General features: G+C 35.3%; 1 protein-coding gene across 3 annotated transcripts in view; it reads right to left on the bottom strand.

Moving 5' to 3' along the window:
- The window catches only part of LSAMP (limbic system associated membrane protein), a 505,584-nt gene that overhangs the window by 31,413 nt on the left and 455,059 nt on the right, over positions 1-19,112 (bottom strand). For 2 of the 3 annotated variants that reach the window (XM_081951125.1, XM_081951123.1), the window contains exons 4-6: positions 10,839-10,973; positions 2,906-3,026; positions 2,040-2,188 (exon numbers count right to left, since the gene is read on the bottom strand). In XM_081951125.1, coding sequence (XP_081807251.1) covers positions 2,040-2,188; positions 2,906-3,026; positions 10,839-10,973 — 405 coding nt within the window. Of the gene's footprint in view, positions 1-566; positions 661-2,039; positions 2,189-2,905; positions 3,027-10,838; positions 10,974-19,112 lie in introns of those variants that run through there. The other variant, XM_081951124.1, reaches the window with a different exon arrangement.

Genomic DNA, 19,112 nt, shown 5'->3' with positions numbered 1-19,112 from the left:
TGCTTGTTTTAGTGAGTAAAAGGATAACTTGTAAAGAAAAGGAAAGAGGATATAAGTGAAGGAATAACTTTGGTAGCTGTTGAGCATCCAGGCTAGAAAAGCTAGAACCCCATTGTTTATATCTGTAGATCCATACTTTAGGTGTGGTTTTTTTTCCTTTTGTTGCTTCAACATTGCTTCAATATGTACAGGATACACATAGTCAAAGTAATGTCCCAATATTTACAATCCTGTTTATTTTATTGTCTTGTTTTCCTTTCATCTACTTCTTCCTGTGATACATTTGAGACAAAGTCAAACAAAACTGCAGCAACTTTCAAGGATGATCTGAACAGCAGTTGCTTTTGGTTTACTTCTTTGACCTTATGAGTAATAATTGAAGCATTTGTGGATGTAAGGAAGCATGAGTGATTGGGTCTCTGCTCCTATGCACTGTGCTTCCAAATCTGCTTTTTGAAGCACATTTACCAATGAACCTCATAAGACCATCTTTGCCTTATTGTTCCATTTACTATTTATAAAAGTATCAACATTGCACATCTGTTCTTAGCCATATTATTGGTTTATATTTTTCAAAAGCGATAAGTTCTGAAGTCAGAGATAAAAGATGATGACTCACTCAAATAGCTTGTGCTAACTGGATAAAGACCTTGAAAATTGCTGAAAAAAATCCAAAGAAGTATAATCTATTACTCCAAGATAAAACACAGAATGAAATAATATATTTTAGTCTGACCTGAAGCTTAAATTAGTTGGTCTATCACAACGGTCAAGAAAATGTTGGACCTCATTCAACAATGAATCATTGTTTCAAGTATTGTCTGTCATCAGAATTAGATCTTTTTGAACAATGTCTCCTTGTATGTGAGGGCTAATAAGTTAATGAGTATTTTTATTGAAGTATCTCTATCCACCCAGCTGCTAACTATCCTTCAGCTGCTTAATGGTATAGTTGTCTTTCTTGATTATGTTTCCAAGAAAAGACTATTAAAAGACCTTGCTGAGTTAAGAAATAACTTGATTTTTTTATATTCTATTTTTATCAAAGATTAAGAAAAGATAAATTGGAACCCATAAAATGCATTCAGGCATATGTGCGTAAATAGATACATTTGCACCTGTTTCTCGTCTTGATTATTTTCTTAACAAAAAAGTTAAGTTGAAAAATGTAAACCTATACCAAAAGACAGCTTTGCTTTATTTTCACTTTTTTTGGTCACACTGTTTCAAAATGCCTACAATTAAGGCTACAGAATTACCTTCATTTGTTTTACAATGCAAACAGAAATGTGTATTAATAATTTATATTTGGGAATGATGGAAAGTTAGTCTCAGGACCATGGTAAACATTATATGTGATTTATAAAAATATGTATCTAGCTGTGGTTGGGATTCTCTCTCTCTCTCTCTCTCTCTCTGTCTCTGTCTCTCTCTCAATGGACTATATTCATCTTTTCTCACAGCTCATGAAAACAACCATTAAACCCAAGCAATGTTTCTTTATTAGATTTTGATCTATGACTTTAACTTCTTTTGAATTGTCTTGAAAGAAAACTGTTTCTTTTCTGTCCTTATTTCAACTTGCATTTCTTTCTACATGTTGTCAAATTACATTTCATCAATAATTCAAACAATAATTGTACCATGTTAGCTGCTTTCTAATATCAATACTATATATCTTGATGATGGCTTTCAATCACACTAATTTTAGTTTAAGGTTGGGATATAATTATGAATAACACCGCTTAATAGTATTATTTCCAAATGGAACTGGATTTGTTGTCTTGGAAACTAAGTTAATTTATACTGAAAATCTAAGCAATGCTACTTGGAAGTAAGCCCCTGACTTTAAAGAAGGAGATCTTCCTATTTATTTTTCTTTGGATATGAGGATGGAGTAGAAGGATGTTTTTTTCTTTCTCTTCTCTTCTCTTTTGCTTAATTCATTTTAGGACCCAAGATTGCCCTATCTACAGAGCATCTTTTTCACTACAACAGTGAAATTCACTCAGATATTTTCTTTTCGCTTCCATACTTACTGTAAAGAAATAGGCTAGCATTTGTGATTCCCAGTTTGTTGGTAGCGACACAGGTATAGTTGCCATAATGTTCTTCAGTGACATTGGTCACTGTCAGGAAGGACTGGCTCCCTATGCTCCTGATCTCCAGACCATTGGCACTATTTATCCTGAGAATCAAGAAAAGTCAATGGTAAATACAATAACATTTTGTATTCTTTGTATATGGTAAGTATGAGGATTTTAAAGTTCAATGCAGACTGGAGACAGATATGGAATGAGATGGTTACTTTGATACCGACAGGGGATTATATGAGAATGAAAGAGAGAAAACTATGAAAGTTACAGAATTTTTTATCTACAAGTTCATTCTTGTTTTTTTAATCATCTTTTTCATTAATTCATAAATAATGTGGTAAGATTTGCCTTTTGCATCGCTTTACCCCTCTTCTTTTTCAATTCCTCCCCTTCTAATTCACTATTTTCCTAGCCGTTATAATAGCTATGCGAGTCTTTTTCAGCAAACACAACAAAGAATCTTGTGGCATTTAAAAAAATTAACCATTTTATTGTATCAGAACTTAGACACAATCCAGATAGACCTTTCTCATCTAAATCTTCCAAAACTACACTGCAAACCTTTATTTAGAAGCCTAGCACTCCCTTCAAATATATGTGGAGCTTGTATTCAAAGCACAACTGATTATTATACAGATACCATACCTGTGTTTGTTGCTAACTTGTGGTCATACGGCTAGTGGGTGGAATGTTGAAAGAAAAAAAGAAGATGAGTGATGGAATTTTTGGAAAGTGAGCATTGAGTATAAAGAGAACATTTTTAAGCTAGACATCACAGACAACAGAAAGAAGATAAATAGCATAATTACCTAGTGTCATCTCTGTACCATTCAAAATCAGGCGTAGGCACAGCAGAGGCTGCACACTTAAGTGAAACCGGCCGCCCTGTAGCAGATACATTGCTCTTGGATTCCGTGATAGTTGGCGGGTCTGCAGGAGAGAAAGACTGGCTCATGTCACTCGTGCTATCAATGTGTGCCTAGTTGGAGCCATTCAAATATGCATATCTTGAGGCTTAATTATGAACCACTAAATGGTTCCTAGACTAGAAGCCTATATACACATTTTGTGAATGAAATCCACAAAATTTTGTGGGATGCATTGCATTTCTTTTAAAAAATATTGTGGGTTGTAATAATAGTAAAGAATATAAAGATGAAAAAGATGAGTGTATGGGAGAAAAAGTAAATTCCATAGTGATTTGTCTAATATGAAATGTTGCTTTTATAGTGGTAGCATATAGATTTTGGTTGTTAGTCATTTTATGCAATAAAGGAAAAAGTCTTTTATCATATTATCCCGGCATTGCTCTTTGTGAATGCCACTTCTAAAACCACCCACATTTGGATCCTTTTAACAAGAAATGTATAAACAGAGTCGGTGATCATAAATTTGTATGCTTATTCACTGAGCTATGGCCCTTTCTTACTGCAAACCTGAAGGACCAACTTCTCTAATGGCTTCTACATAAATTAGATCTCATAATTTGCCACTTGCTACTATATATTTTAAAAGAAAAACAACAACAACTAGAATGAACAAATCAAGGATAAAGATATCAATCCTAAAATGAAAGAATAAAAGATTATGCACAACTGATGAAGCAAACTATGCCTTCTGTGATTGCACATATTTAAACCCAGTTTAAGCTTTCCTCTGCATACATACTATAATACCATTCTGATTTTCACGCATAGTTCCCACATTAATTTTGAATTTATACTTTCAACATTTCTGAAATTACTTCATGGCCTATACTGGTGAATAATAGGATGGACTTGGGTAGAATTGGCCAGAATAATTTTAGGCAGTGAATGAACATTTCAATTAAATCAAAGGTGGCTCCTCAGAAAGAACTAATTTCCAACATTTTTTTACACAGGTAATTAGGATCCACAACTTCATCTTCCTCATAGAAAATCACTAAGTGCTAGATTTGCAATTGAAGTGCTATGGTAACGTTGCACATTTTTATTTCTAGCTACTGTTAAATAAAATGTGCAATGACAGCTCAAATAAATAAAGGCCTTTAGTGTGAGCTTAAATGTGTGTATTTGAGTCTATTTTTAATGCAGATTTCTCTTTTTCCAGTGTTGCATAAGCTTTAGTTTAATAATAAAGACAACATTTACAACTGGGATATTTTTGGCTTCATTATCATCCCTAAAACCTGAAAATAAGCAACCATGCTCTATAGAATTTATTGAAATCACACTAGTAGACAGTTGAACAAGGTTTATAAAACCTGCCTTTGCTTTGTGAAAGCAAAAGAGTAAGTACTCAGATATTAGATACGATTTGATGACTTTTATCCTTCTACTTTCAACGTATCTTTTGAAATTGAGTAATTTTTCGATTTTAGAGCAACCTAGCCCTAATTTGAATGCTCTTGCTTATGTTAGTCACATTGCCAATACTCTCAACCTTCCTATACCAAATGAATTAGTTTGCAGTTGTACCTCTTTCAATGCAATACATATTTTCGTAATTGTGATGTTCATTACAGTAGCAATAATGCTTGTACTGAAGTTTTTATTTGAGTTGTATGTATGTATGTATGTATGTATGTATGTATGCATGTATGTATGTATGTAGGATCCACCTTTATTTACAATGCACAAAGGCCACGAACATGTATTCACCCCTCTTATTTATTTTCACATATTCTTTTAAGGCATGATGTCTGATTAACAAGATGAGATCTATCAAGTGAGAAAATGATGAATTGCACTATCCTTCCTTCTTTATTATGATAATATTTTTGTGATCTTAAAAGAAGATCTTTGCTGCTTTCATCTCTCCCATAATATAAGATTAACTATGTCTCCATATAGGATGGATTCTTAAAGAACAGTTTTATTGCCCAGTTGGAGGTATTTAATACTGTAAGAGAAAAAAACAAACCCCAACCTTCAAAATATCACAAATAAACAGTAATTAGGAGCAGAGAAAAAAATTGAACACACATGCACATACATGTGCAAGCTGTCAGAAGACAGCAATTTCAGCATTTTATATTAAATTACCGAGATATTTTCTGTACCTTGTCTTTCCTCTATAATAAATAGAAGTCATATGTTTGTTAAGAAAAAAAAGGCAACTAACATAATAAACAATCCAGAAGAAGTTATTGGAGGAAGGCTACAATATTTTATATTGCAATTCCATCTAGGTATATGTACAGTAGATGTTTCAGCCTTTAGTGGGTTTTATTCTATTTTTTTGTGGGAATATAAATAATTTCTATTTGAAATCCAGTGCAAATGAAATCAAGGTAGAAAGGTAAACTTTTTCTTTTTTTTGACTGTTATGATTAGGAGTTTGTTGTATGATTCAGAATACCAATAATAATAAAATAACCCTGAGAATATACTGCTTCTTTGCTTTCTTTTTTCTCACCATTTCTTTATTAAAACATTTTAAATAACAACAAAAAGGTGAAAAGAAAAAAAAGCAAGGGATAAAAGGATATACAATAACAGTAAGTAAGCAGAGAGTTTAGTGTAATAAAAAAATAATTGCAATATTGTATTAATGTATGAATGGATTGTATCAAACTGAGAACATTATATCATTGAAAATAAAAATAAAAATATTTACAAAACTCTGAAAAATATTATTACCACTATTTATTTTTATTCTGAGAAGAAATTAACACATTCATATTCAAAAGAAGGGAAAAAACATTATTAGAAAACTACCTGCTTTCAAAGTACAAGTCTCCTTGTACCTGACTTATAGTTACAATCAACACGTTTATGAGTATTTAATATTGTTTCTGATAACCGTCCTTATACTCTTGTGGGTTTTAATTTTTTAAATAAGTATGTTTAAAATGATAGCACTGGTATTAAAAAAGTGCAATTTCTCAGGCAGAAAATATCTATTACATGCATAATCACATATATAAATCCTAATGAATCAAAATAATGTTCAAAGAGACAATCTGACTGAAAGTAAATACGACCAATGCTGTTCTACATCATAATATCTACAGTGTACTTTCCTTCTTCACATACTTTTCTTTCTCATGCCATAAACTCAAGTGACAATGATCATATAAAGGCCCATCCTTCGCCTGGAGAGTAAGAAGAAAAAAAACCAGTTTGGTTTTTTAGGAGCGGAGGATATACGGAAGGACAGAGCAGCATTTTTCATCTCCTCAACAGAAGTTAACAGTTTGAATCAAATAAGAAGCAACTAAATCCAACAAATAAGAACTTTTCTTCAGAAAACTTCTGTTTCTGTAGATATAGCTAAGATGTCTATCCAGGATTTTATTGTGCTAAGTCCTGTATTCTTTATTTTTCTGCCCTAGTTAGAGAATTGGGCATAGTTTTAGCCTTTCTTCATCTTTAAGGCTGTTTTCAAAAGCTGTAAGGTTTATTTTAGAATCTCTTGTGATGTATAACAGTGAAACCTCTCCAATATTTTGTCAGAGACTCTGGCAGAAAGACCACTGTTTGTAACAGAACAGCCCTCCCGTGGGATTTATCTGAAATTTATTTTTCCACATCCACTATTTTCATTTTGATATTTAATGTTTAAAGGGGGCTTTACATGTTTATCTTCTTTTAATTAAGCTTTTGCTTATTCCCTCTTTGATTGGTTTGATCTCTCAAAGGCAAGGAAAGAGAAGGCTGAATCCTTTGTTCACTATGTTTATATTCCATACAGTCAGCAAGTAGCATTACAGATATAGTTTCTACTTTTGTAGTTTGATCTTTTAATTACCCCAAATGAATCCTATCTCACAAATACCAGGATTGAGGGATGTCAATTAAAGGTGCTTTCTGGAAGGTAACTGATGGCAGCAAAAATTACAAGCTACCACTCCAAAGCAAAAGAGGACTAGAAGATGCAGAGACTTCTGGAAAAAAGAGCTTTCAAATCACCAGAGGACCACAATGATCTGCTACAATCTAGTTTGATGCACTTCAAATGTGCATCAATTGCCATAATCCTCATGAAAAAGCTTTTTACATGTTAATTGCTGGCTCTGGTATTTGAAGTTAGCTACATCAGGAGGGCACTAGGTTGGAGCAATCTGGAACAAACAACATCATGATTCCTAGTCAGATTTGATCTTTTTATATTTAGTTCCTACAAACACATTGGCCTTGTTTGTTTTCCTAAAAACTATGAATTCTGTTAAGCCTAGTAGGACTATATTAGCCAGAACATGTCTTGAATTCTTTACAGGTAGTTCCCGACTTACAACTTGCTTAGCAACTGGAGTGACAAAAAAAAAGGAAACAAAAAGAATAAACAACAACCTTACAATCCAGATTCAAAGTTCTGATGATCACCTCCAGATCATATGATCAGATTTTGGGCACCTAGCAACCGGCTCACATTATGGCTGTTTGCAATGTTCCACAGCCACGTGACTATGATTTATGAGTTGTTGTTTTTTGCCAGAAACTGGCATTTATTTCTAAAATCCCATATATTGGGTTCACTTAACAATACCATGGTGTTTGCTTAATAACCATGATGTTTTGCATAACCACTGCAAAAAACCACTGTAAAATCAGGCATGGTCATCTGATGACCCACTCAACAACCAGCATGACTTACAACTGTAATTCTAGGCTTAATTATGACTGCAAGTTGAAAACTCCTGTGCCTAGTTTGAGATATCAGACTGAAAAAGATTCAAACTGGAACAAATCCAAAGAATGTCATGAGAGTGATCATGGAACTGTAAATTAAATCTTAGAAAAAGATATCACGGAAACTTGGAAAAAGATTACATTGATCTGGTGTTCTTCAAGTATCCGAAAGGATTCAGACTAAAGGCCTTATATCCTTGGTCATTACAGAATACTGGACACAGGATAATGGCATACATGCAAATGTCAGTTAAGTGTTATGAAAAACTTTCTAACAGTAAAACTATCTGACAATGGAATCAATTACTTAGGATGGCAGTGAGGTGCCCTTTACCAGCTGCCTTCAAGCACAGGCTGGTGATAGATTTTTTTTGCTTGGAATGCTTTAATTTGTACTTCTGCACTAAATGGAGGGTTGAATTTGGTGACTTAATACTTTTGAAGTCTCTGATTGTGTGACTTCAGCACAAATTACATATGATGAAGTTAAGGATCAAAAGTAGCTTACAGAGCTACTGATACCATGCTTTTCTAATATACAATGTATAAAATTAAGAGATCTAACCCTAACTGAATCTAAGAAGCAGCGTGTATGAAAATAACTTCCACAGATGCTAGTCTGTCTAATTATCTATGATCACCACCTGCTGTCTCTTCCTCATTCAGCAGGGTCCCTGATCCTGTAGATTTTTTACAAGGTGCTTTTGGCTGCTGAAGAAAGCACTGAATGAGAAGGTCATCTTCTAGCAGTCCAATCCTCTGATTCAGGCAGATCTCTGGATGTAACACAAAGTGCTTAACAATTTACATCTGCTGTAGCCTTATAAAAAGAATAATATATTCTAATCAAACAGATGCATGCATGCATATGCACATTTATAGTTGACTATGACTCAGCTGTGTCACTTTTACACCTAGACTCTGAGCAGTTAGTTAGAAAAAGAGCCTTAGGTTGTTGTATTGCTCCATATCTCATTTAAGAACTATAATCAATACGTTCTTTTTATGCTTTAACCTCCACACTTAGTATTTGGCCAGTTCTGCATCAGCATCTGAGAACATCTATGTTTTTACAACACTATCAAGTTTTTTTCACTTCTTCTATAACTGAATGCAATTAACTTCAAGGTCAGAAACAAAACAAAGAACCTTCTGCAACATAGATATATGGTTGAAGGTTTACAGTAGATGGTTTCCACTGGTGTGAATTTCCATCTCAGTCCCCATGCCAGGTCCTCAGTTTTCCTTCCTCTCTACCAAAGTCAAGGAAGCATTGTGCAAATTGCAGCATCGCACTAAGGTTTTTGGCTAATCAGGAGAGGGCTTGTCTTGTAACAGTTCATTTTTTGATGGGATGGGATGAAGTATGTTTGTCAGAATTGACATCTGCACTTTTTTCTTGATTTTCTGTAGGTAAGCAGATTGGATAAGAAACATTGAACAAAGATATTCAGAAATTTCACAACTTAGCCAGGAATTTAAATTAAGTGTGTAATTTAGGTTTGAGTCTTCTTTTATCATAATACGGATCAGGGTTAACATGACATGAATATGACCCACTACTCCTTTTTTCTCCCATGTCCTCAGAGTGTAGCTGAGGTTAGTTATCCTTATCTTTTTCCATGTTCAAAATAAGATTTACTTTTTATCCCAAAATATATATTCAGGCTAATTCACCAATGAAGAGTTTACTGACATGGTCAAATTTCTAAATTTCTAAAATTTCTAAATTTCTAAAATTTCTAAATTAGGGATTTAAAGCAATTGCTGAACAGATTTAGCTAAGCCACATTCAAACAAAGAAAAAGCTGTCTATTTTGGATAGCTAAAGAGGTTACAGTACGAGTTCCATATTTATATTTTCCTAATCTAGTATTTACTAAATAGTTTATACCAGCGGTGGGTTCCTAACCGGTTTACTACCAGTTCGCTGTGCATGCATGGCAATGGAATGAAAATTGGTCAGAAAAAAAAGGAAAACAGCTGAAGAGTTAAAACTGCCCCTCCCCCAAATTAGCTGGGCTTCAGAAGCTTAAAGTTAAGAAGAATAAAGGTAAGTATAACCCTGGGGTGGGCAGGCAGGCCCTCTTTTAACAAAAACAGAGAACTGGTTCACTCTTTGTTTGAAGGCAGCAATATTAGTTCGGGAGAGCCAGAATCGGTAGGAACCTACCTCTGGTTTATACCTTATTTATGATAAACATTTATAAGCAGATTCCTTGAGAAACACTAATCTTTTCTCACTTAAAAAAAAGTGATCTTAAATATCGGCAAGGTACCATATTTTTCGGAGTATAAGACACACCTTTTTCCGTCAAAAAAGAGGGTGAAAATCTGGGGGAGTCTTATACACTGAATACAGCATTTTTTGCCTCCCAAAACCCTGCTCCCTTCACCAAAATGGCCATGCATAGCCCTTAGGAGGCCTCCAGAAGGCTTCCTGGGGGCTGGGGAGGGCAGAAATGAGTAAAAAACAGGCTGTTTTTTGCTTGTTTTGCCCCTCCCCCCAGTCCCCAGGAATACTCTAAAAGCCTCTTAAAGGCTGTGCATGCCCTTTGTTTGGACAAAAAATGGGTCCATTTTCACGAAAAATGGCCCATTTTGGGGGGGGTCTGCAGAGTGCATTTTTTTTTTAATTTGCCTTTTCAAAATCTTGATGCGTCTTATACTCCAGTGCGTCTTATAATCTGAAAAATACAGTGCAGTGTACAGTGATTCTCCCAGTTTGGGCTTTTCTTTAATAACTCTTTTCTCATTTTGAAAAGTTTTGTTGAAGAGTTAGCACAGAATGTATAACTGTGAGTGCTGTTTATTTTATGGTTTTTCCTTGCTCTGTGTTTAATTCATCTGGTATCTATTGAGTTACAGGAGGAAATGCGAATTGCTTTCTCTTAAATTCTCTTGCTGGTCTTTTTTTTTATTCCCCCCCCCCCTTCATTGGCAAAACACTTTTCCTTTTAATAGAGATTTTCCATAGTTGTTTCATTAATACTCCCAATTGGACTTTGCAGGTGTTGTTTCCTATGTCATAAGAGTTTTTCATTGATTGTCATCACTATAATACACAAAGTTCAACTTTCCTTTTTCTTTAGAATACATCTGATTTGGTGGAAATAAAAATACTCACAATTCACAGTGACTCGGACTTGCTTCACATCAGCTGTGGAAACCTCATTTGCAGCTTTGCACTCGTATTTGCCTGACTGCTCTCGTGTTATTCCCAGGATCTCCAGGAACTCTTCTTCACCTTCAAATTCTCTGCCTGTGAAAAAAAGACAAAAGCTGAACTTAATAGTCTTCAGTGTATAAGAAGAGCTATAAAAGATCGATGAAAACCAATCCAAAATGCAGAAATAAATCACGCTGTTTTGTTTATTTCTGTAGCCTTTTTGATGTGTTGAAATTAATTAGTAAGTATTATAATTTAAGGAAAAAAATTCTCAGATAAAATCATTCAAACTTATCATCGGTTCTAATATCTTATTCTGTGCATTGAGATTTTCTTTCAGAAAACTTTGGCCTTTCTACATGCTTACAAATACCCATCAGATTTTAAATACTAACAAGCAACAAGATGATGACTCTGTATTACAGATAAAGAAACCAAATTATGCAGCATATCCCAATGCCAACTTGTCCCTGACCTCATAGCTAATGTAATAATGTTATTATTGTAGGACGTAATAATGTCACCAAGAGAATTAGTGGAAGATATACTTGTTTATTATCCTATATGCTTATAGCATTAGTGGTCTGCAATGCCTCTAATAGTGCAATAGAAATTGTGTTAGTTTCTACTAAACCTTGCTTGAGATTCTGACCTACAGTTTTGGCTAAAATTGGCCTTATGGAATGATTTCTGGCCTCCTTAATTATTGAGGGCAATTCTATATTCTCCTAGAAGTTAGTGATGGATGAAAACTTCAAATGTCATGGCCACTCTGCCCATTATTTAATTTTATCAGATTTTAAAAGAACCAATTTGGAACTATAACAATATATTTTTGACCTTAGGAAAAAATGGACACTTTTCTCTCCTTATTATAAAGGTTGCTTGCTCAGAAGAACGTCATTCATGCTAAGTGTCTTACATATAAATTGTCCATCCTGAACATAAAAGCCATTTTTCTAGCTGGACAAAATGCTCTATATTCCATAGTGCTAGAAGAGAAATGCAAGAGAGACAGTATCTTCTTAAAATACAGGTGAAACTCAAAAAATTAGAATATGGTGCAAAAGTTCATTTATTTCAGTAATGCAACTTAAAAGGCGAAACTAATATATAAAATAGGCTCATTACATGCAAAGCAAGATAGTTCAAGCCGTGATTTGTCATAATTGTGATGATTATGGCTTACAGCTCATGAAAACCCCAAATCCACAATCTCAGAAAATTGCTTCAATAGCGGCCTTCAGCTCTTCTGCATTGTTCGGTCTCATGTCTCTCATCTTTCTCTTGGCAATGCCCCATAGATTCCCTATGGGGTTCAGGTCAGGCAAGTTTGCTGACCAATCAAGCACAGTAACCTTACGGTCATTGAACCAGGTTTTGGTGCTTTTGGCAGTGTGGGTAGGTGCCAAGTCCTGTTGGAAAATGAAGTCAGCATCCCCATAAAGCTCGTCTGCGGAAGGAAGCATGAAGTGCTCCAAAATCTCCTGGTAGACGGCTGCGTTGACTCTGGACTTAACAAAGCACAGTGGACCAACACCAGCAGATGACATGGCTCCCCAAATCAACACAGACTGTGGAAACTTCACACTGACTTCAAGCATCTTGCAGTGTGTGCCTCTCCATTCTTCCTCCATACGCTGGGTCCTTGGTTTCCAAATGAGATGCAAAAGTTGCTCTCATCAGAAAAGAGGACTTTGGACCACTGAGCAACAGACCAGGTCTGTTTTTCTTTAGCCCGGGTAAAACGCTTCTGACGTTGTTTGTTGTGCAGGAGTGGCTTGAGAAGAAGAATACAACATTTGAAGCACATGTCCAGGATCCGTCTGTATGTGGTGGCTCTTGATGCACTGACTCTAGCTTCAGCCCACTCCTTGTGAAAGTCCCCAATACTTTTGAATAGCCTTTTCCTGACAATCCTCTCCAGGCTGCTTGTGCACCGTTTTCTTCCACACTTTCCCATTCCACTTTCTATTAATGTGCTTTGATACAGCACTTTGGGAACATCCAACTTCTTTTGCAATTACCTTTTGAGTCTTTCCCTCCTTATGGAGGGTGTCAATGATGGTTTTCTGCACAACTGTCAGGTCAGCAGTCTTTCCCATGATTGTGATTTCTACTGAACCAGACTGAGAGACAATTTAAAGGCTCAGGTACCCTTTGCAGGTGTTATGGCGTAATTAGCTGATTAGAGTGGGACACTTTGAGCCTAGAATAATGCACCTTTTCACAATATTCTAATTTTCTGAGATTGTGGATTTGTGGTTTTCATGAGCTGTAAGCCATAATCATCAAAATTATGACAAATCATGGCTTGGACTATCTTGCTTTGCATGCAATGAGTCTATCTCATATATTAGTTTCACCTTTTAAGTTGCATTACTGAAATAAATAAACTTTTGCGCGATATTCTAATTTTTCAAGTTTCACTGTATAATGTCTCTCCATTTCTATAGTGGCAACTGAATTAATTTCCCATGTCCTACCTGTCAGGTACAAAAGATCACACATGGAGGTCCAATTTAATTGATTTATTGCTAATCATGCTTATGCACAAGAATGTTCACAAGTAGTGGTTAACACCTGCTTGGGATTAGATAAAATCCAATGGAATTTAAGGTAGATTGTTAGTTGTTTATGACTACATTTGGATTCTAGGCTGATCCCACTTCTAACTATGCCCCCAGATTCTGCAATTTTTCCAATCTATCCAAGCCTAAATTCTTGAGATATTAATGTCCCTCTTAGTTAACCATTTATGCAGTTCTGATACAGAAAATACAATATTTCTACCTGAAAATTGTTAAACTGAAAAGTAAGGAAGAGCTGGTACAGTTTCATGTAACAGTTGATGTAATGGTTTTGGAATAGCTTTTTAAATAATCACCCTCATTGTTTGTTTGGAGCATTGGTCTCTGATCACACATACATTTATTAATGATGTTTGTTTTAAAAGTATGTATATTACACACTAGTGTACGGGGCATCAACTTGAGAAATTTGATAGCTGAATTCTTATAGGAAATAATCTAAACCATTCTCTCAGAATACTAAGCAGATATGAACTTGCCTCTCCATGGAATTTTATCCTTCTCTGAATATTATGATGACTTCTTAGTAATTTCATGTGCATTTAAATTACCTAATGAGCTCAGGAGTTCAAAAGGAGGACAAAAATAATCACTGAAGTTTGGAATAAGCTTGTGAAACAAATTCAGAGGGATATCTAGCTTAATATGAGATAGATAGAGGACTCTATATTATCTAAAACCACTTTCCTATTGTCAGTGAACAGTCATTGTAATCCCCTCTGGAAATGATACATTTGACATAAGATTGCTTTTATTTAATTATTCTGTTCTAAATAATAAAGGAATACACATGGTAAGTGGTACAGTTATTTCAGGCCCTAGCGTATGCCTTATTTTCACACCTACTTTTGTGAAACAAAATACTCAGGTATTAGAGAAGTATTAAATTTGCAACTTATTTGATGTTATGAGAAAACTCAAAGCGATCAATATAGACTATATGTTTGATATATTTGGTCATCTTTAAACAATCATGCTCCACAATCTCTGGAAGATACAGTATGAGTAACATAGAATAATAGAATAACAGAATAATAGAGTTGGAAGGGACCTTGGAGGTTTTCTAGTTCAATCCTATTGATTATTCCAACTAAGGTAAAGGTAAAGGTTCCCCTCGCACATATGTGCTGGTCGTTCCAACTCTAGGGAGCAGTGCTCATCTCTTTTTCAAAGCTGAAGAGCCAGTACTGTCCAAAGATGCTTCTGTGGTCATGTGGCCTGCATGACTAAATGCCGAAAGCGCACGGAACGCTGTTACCTTGCCACCAAAGGTGGTCCCTATTTTTCTACTTGCATTTTATACGTGATTTCAAATTGCTAGATTGGCAGAAGCTGGGGCAAGTAATGGGAGCTCACTCTGTTACACGGTGCTAGGGATTCGAACCGCCGAACATTCTGATCAACAAGCTCAGCATCTTAGCCACTGAGCCACTGTGTCCCATTTTATTCCAACTAGGAATGGATAAAACAAGAATGTCTTCAAAATTTCTATTTCATATACTTTTACAGCACTTAAAAATGTTATCTTATGGGACCCTGTAAGCATGCTTTCTCTCTTGCCATTATGATTTCTGTGGCAGCTTCTTCTTGAGGTCTATAACATTGCAATCCTCTTCCAGCAATTCCAGGGATGTGGAGATTTGTGAACACACTAGAATGCTGGGATTGTTCTAATTGTTGTATTCTCTGTACGACGATTATCTACTTCTATTTCATTTTTCTTCTAAAAGTAGTCTTTGTTAATGATTATTCATTCAGCAATTGTTCAAAGTTATGACAGTGCTGAATGAGGAAACTCGTGGCTGCTCCTCAAGTTTTGGCCATTATAGCATCCCTGCAGTGATTGCAATTTAGTTGCTTGGCAACCAGCTCACCATTACAACAGTCACAGAGTCCTGTGGTCATGTGATCACCATTTGTAACCTTTACTGATGGCTTTCAACAAGTAAAGTTAATGGGTAGCTGGCAGGAGGTCACAAATGACAATCACATGACATTGCTCTTAAAAACCACATGGGACTTGCTTAACCACCCCAACTACCATGCTTCCCTGAAAATAAGACAGGGTTTTATTTTATTTTGATCCCCCCCAAAAGTTCTTGGCCTTATTTTCGGGGAGGTCTTATTATTTTTGAGGTGCAGGAGGCAATGAGCATGGTCACCTTGGGGCTTTTGCTGTGTTGCAATATTTTCAGGGGAGAGCTTATTTTCAGGCAAAGAGAGTTCAACTGCCAGAACTGCCATTGTAAGTTAGTGTGGTCACATGACATTGGGCATTATGACCACGTGACAGTCCCAATTACCATCATTAATTGGGGTCAGCCTTAGTATGGTTGTAGTAACCATTAGTAGTAACTTTTCCTAGATACTGCCTTGAGCCATTTGAGCACCAGGCAGCCTTACAAATTCATTTAAAAGGAAAGGTGAAGGTCACCCTGCTGGTTTTACTCTACTAGTTGTGATTGGCTTTAGAGAGTGGGCTCATCTCCATTTCTTAAGCCTCAGAGCCAGGTTTGCCTGGAGATGTTCTGCAATCATGTAGCCAGCATGACATCATACCACAGCACAGACTGTATGGCAAAGCATGGAATGCTATTGCCTTCCTGAATGTTTACAATGGTTAAAAGTCTATATCTAGGCAGCTTGAGATCCAAGTGCCATGAGACAGGTGAGCTCCTGTTATTTGTCCTTAATCTTGCCAACCTAGAAGTTTGAAAGCATGTAAATACAAATTTACAGATATTTGCAATGTAATCCCAACGATGTCTGTTGCATAATAATTTTCCATTAAATGAATTGCTTCATTCTTAGAAGTTTTCAGATTCAATACCTGCACTCTTATAATAAGACCAAAGAAATTTAGCTCAAATCCTGGACAGCAACTGCAAGTCACTGTTGATACCCCTAGGCAAGCCTTGAATACAAGTATCCTTATCCATAGCCATGAGTTCCAAAGCGGGATACACATTTATTTTAAAAATCACTCTGGTCATTAAAAAAATATATTATTATAATTATAATTACCATCACAATACTACTGAGCATTTCTGTTTGCATCTCTTTCAGAAATGTAATGCTGTTTGTCAATCCAGTTCCAAAAACTCACAATGTGAATCTTGCTATTCCAATTTAAATGTCTAAGTGTTTTAAGGCTAGCTTTGAGTAAAATGAAATGAATAGTAAGAGGAAGAGAGTCTATTGGGAGGCATTAAATTGTCAGACTCAAACAATAAAAAATGAACAACAGGAGACTGGTTAGTTGCTATCCATTTTATTACAATAAATGAATCTAGAGGAAGGTGGCCATTTGGGGTGATTTTAGGGAAAAAATCCTCTGGATTTTTTAATAATTAAAGGGGGATTATAGCATGTTTATAGACATTTTTAACCGTGATACCTTGAGATAGTTCCCTCTGGGTGGGTTTCAAATGATCTTTGTAGATCAGCTTAATATATTCCAAGTGATTAGGCTTTCTATGCCACTTTTCTAAGGCAAATACATTTGACCTTTACCAAACTGACCTTTTCTCAGTGACATCATATAAATCTTGGTTATATACCACTTTCTTAGTGTTCTTTACCTTGGGGAATAATATGCCCTTCAGAGAATCCTTGGTTGTTAGTTATCACAGCCTCCCTTAGGTAATACTATGCCAGGCTATAGCCATACCACATCTCTCTTCTCATTAATTTCATGAGGCATCGGATTAATTCTAAAAAGCTTTTGACTAATAATCATTTCAGGCAACCTGCCATGCAGTCCTTTACTAAATTACTCCACAGTTACTGGAGTCATTGGCAGGTTCTTCGTCTTCCAACATAATGTAGGAAATATTATTTTCCCAATCATCATAAAATCTCATCTTCTATGGAGTTCTGTGATGGTGATGCTGAAATTTGACTTCAGCCTGCACTTTACAAAAACTCAGCATCTAATGTGGGCCAAATATTTTGATCCTGCTATGTTTGATGTTAGTGTATAACTCATTTTTTTCTTGGATTCTAAGGGGAAAAATTAAAGGTTCCACTGCATAGATACAAGGACAACACGTTCAGATTTTGAATTAATTTTCATATCTTATGGCTGCTTTTTTATCTGCACCATCTAAAATGAATAGCAGTAGAAGCATGCAGGATAAGAAAGTTTTTAAACAAGCATGCAACTCAAGTCTAAAAGTCTCTATACTGAATGACATACTTAACTTTAGAGAATGATTTGCTGATTTGTATGTCTCAGTTGCATGCTTTGTATACTGACCTGTCCACAGATTTACTATCCATTCTGTTAACAAAGGCATATGGTATCTAAAGAAAAACACTTCTGGCTTTCCCCAAAAATCATATGTTGGGAAATATTACTTCTGTATGTTAATTACAATGTTTAGTCAAAGAATTTAAGACTTGTCCCATTAAAATTACCATTAACATCTTTGCAAAATAAAAATATTTGCTATTATACAAAGCACAGATCACTTTTTTACAGGAACTTTTTTACATGAACACTGGGAATTATTTCTGCAACATCTGACAATATACTGTAGCTTAATATTTTGTATTAATAAATGCAATTAAAAAATCACTGTCAAACACAGTCTAAAGATGTAAGTTGTTAATGTACAGTGGCAGGCATTCTTTCCTTTTCAATAATGAATCACCCTATAGATGGTCTATATTGTATAGGTCTTTCTATAATGTTTGGCAGAACATTTTAATATATTTTTGAAAGCATTATATTCTTTCTATTACTAATTATGACATAGTACAAAAATCAAAGATATGAAGAAACAGCTCCAGCAGGCTCCGTGAAATGAATGTCAGCCTTAGAAGATACACAACCAAGAATCACAGAACATTGATTAGGCAACACCTCAGTAGCTAAAAAAGTCAGATGATGAGGTAAGGTCTTCTAGCCTCTGTATTGGTGAGTAGAGAGGAGAACTGAGCTGAACCTTATATGGAGCTTCTTGCCAAGTAAGGGAATAAATATCTTAATTAGAGACAGCTGGCTGCAGAACTGTTTAACAGGCAGCTCTGACCCATGACATTGATCTGAAGCAACTGTCAGATCACTGGTGCTTATATAGATTCTGTTTCTGAAATTCTGACCTGGATCTTGGAACTCTGGAATGGATTTGGATTATTCTACTCCATGTTTCTGTTAAAGAAAAACCCATTCAGGCAAACTTCTTTCAGAGACGCTCTGTTTAAATTTACATTTTTGGTTTGGTCTTATTCTTTGGCCTTGAATAAGGCCAAATACTCACAGTATGAGTGAGTATTTAAGTGGAACCAGAAGCAGGAGAGGGGAGAATAACTAGCAAAGACGTCTCTATACAAATGTTTTTCAACACTGCAGATTGCGTTGCTGAAACAGGTAAATCTGTGTGAATTGTGGTTGCAATTATGTATGCTCACATAGATATCATCTGTGGGTTTTCATAACTATGAGTCTCTGGAAATCTGATATTTCAAGTTTATTCATAGTTTTATCATCAAAAGAATCTACTAAATCTAAATTAAAGAAAGTATTTTTGCCAGAGAAGCAATCAAGGGATACTAAGAGATCTGTAGCAGGCAAAAGCATCCATTTTATGTTCATTTCAGTTTTATTCCTTTTGTGTATAAAATTGTACACTGTTTC

Source organism: Natrix helvetica (genome assembly GCF_964273705.1).
Source record: "Natrix helvetica genome assembly, chromosome: 4".
NCBI lineage: Eukaryota > Metazoa > Chordata > Lepidosauria > Squamata > Natricidae > Natrix > Natrix helvetica.
The sequence above is the reverse complement of the archived record's forward strand: the minus strand, read 5'-3'. Positions and strand labels throughout refer to the sequence as shown.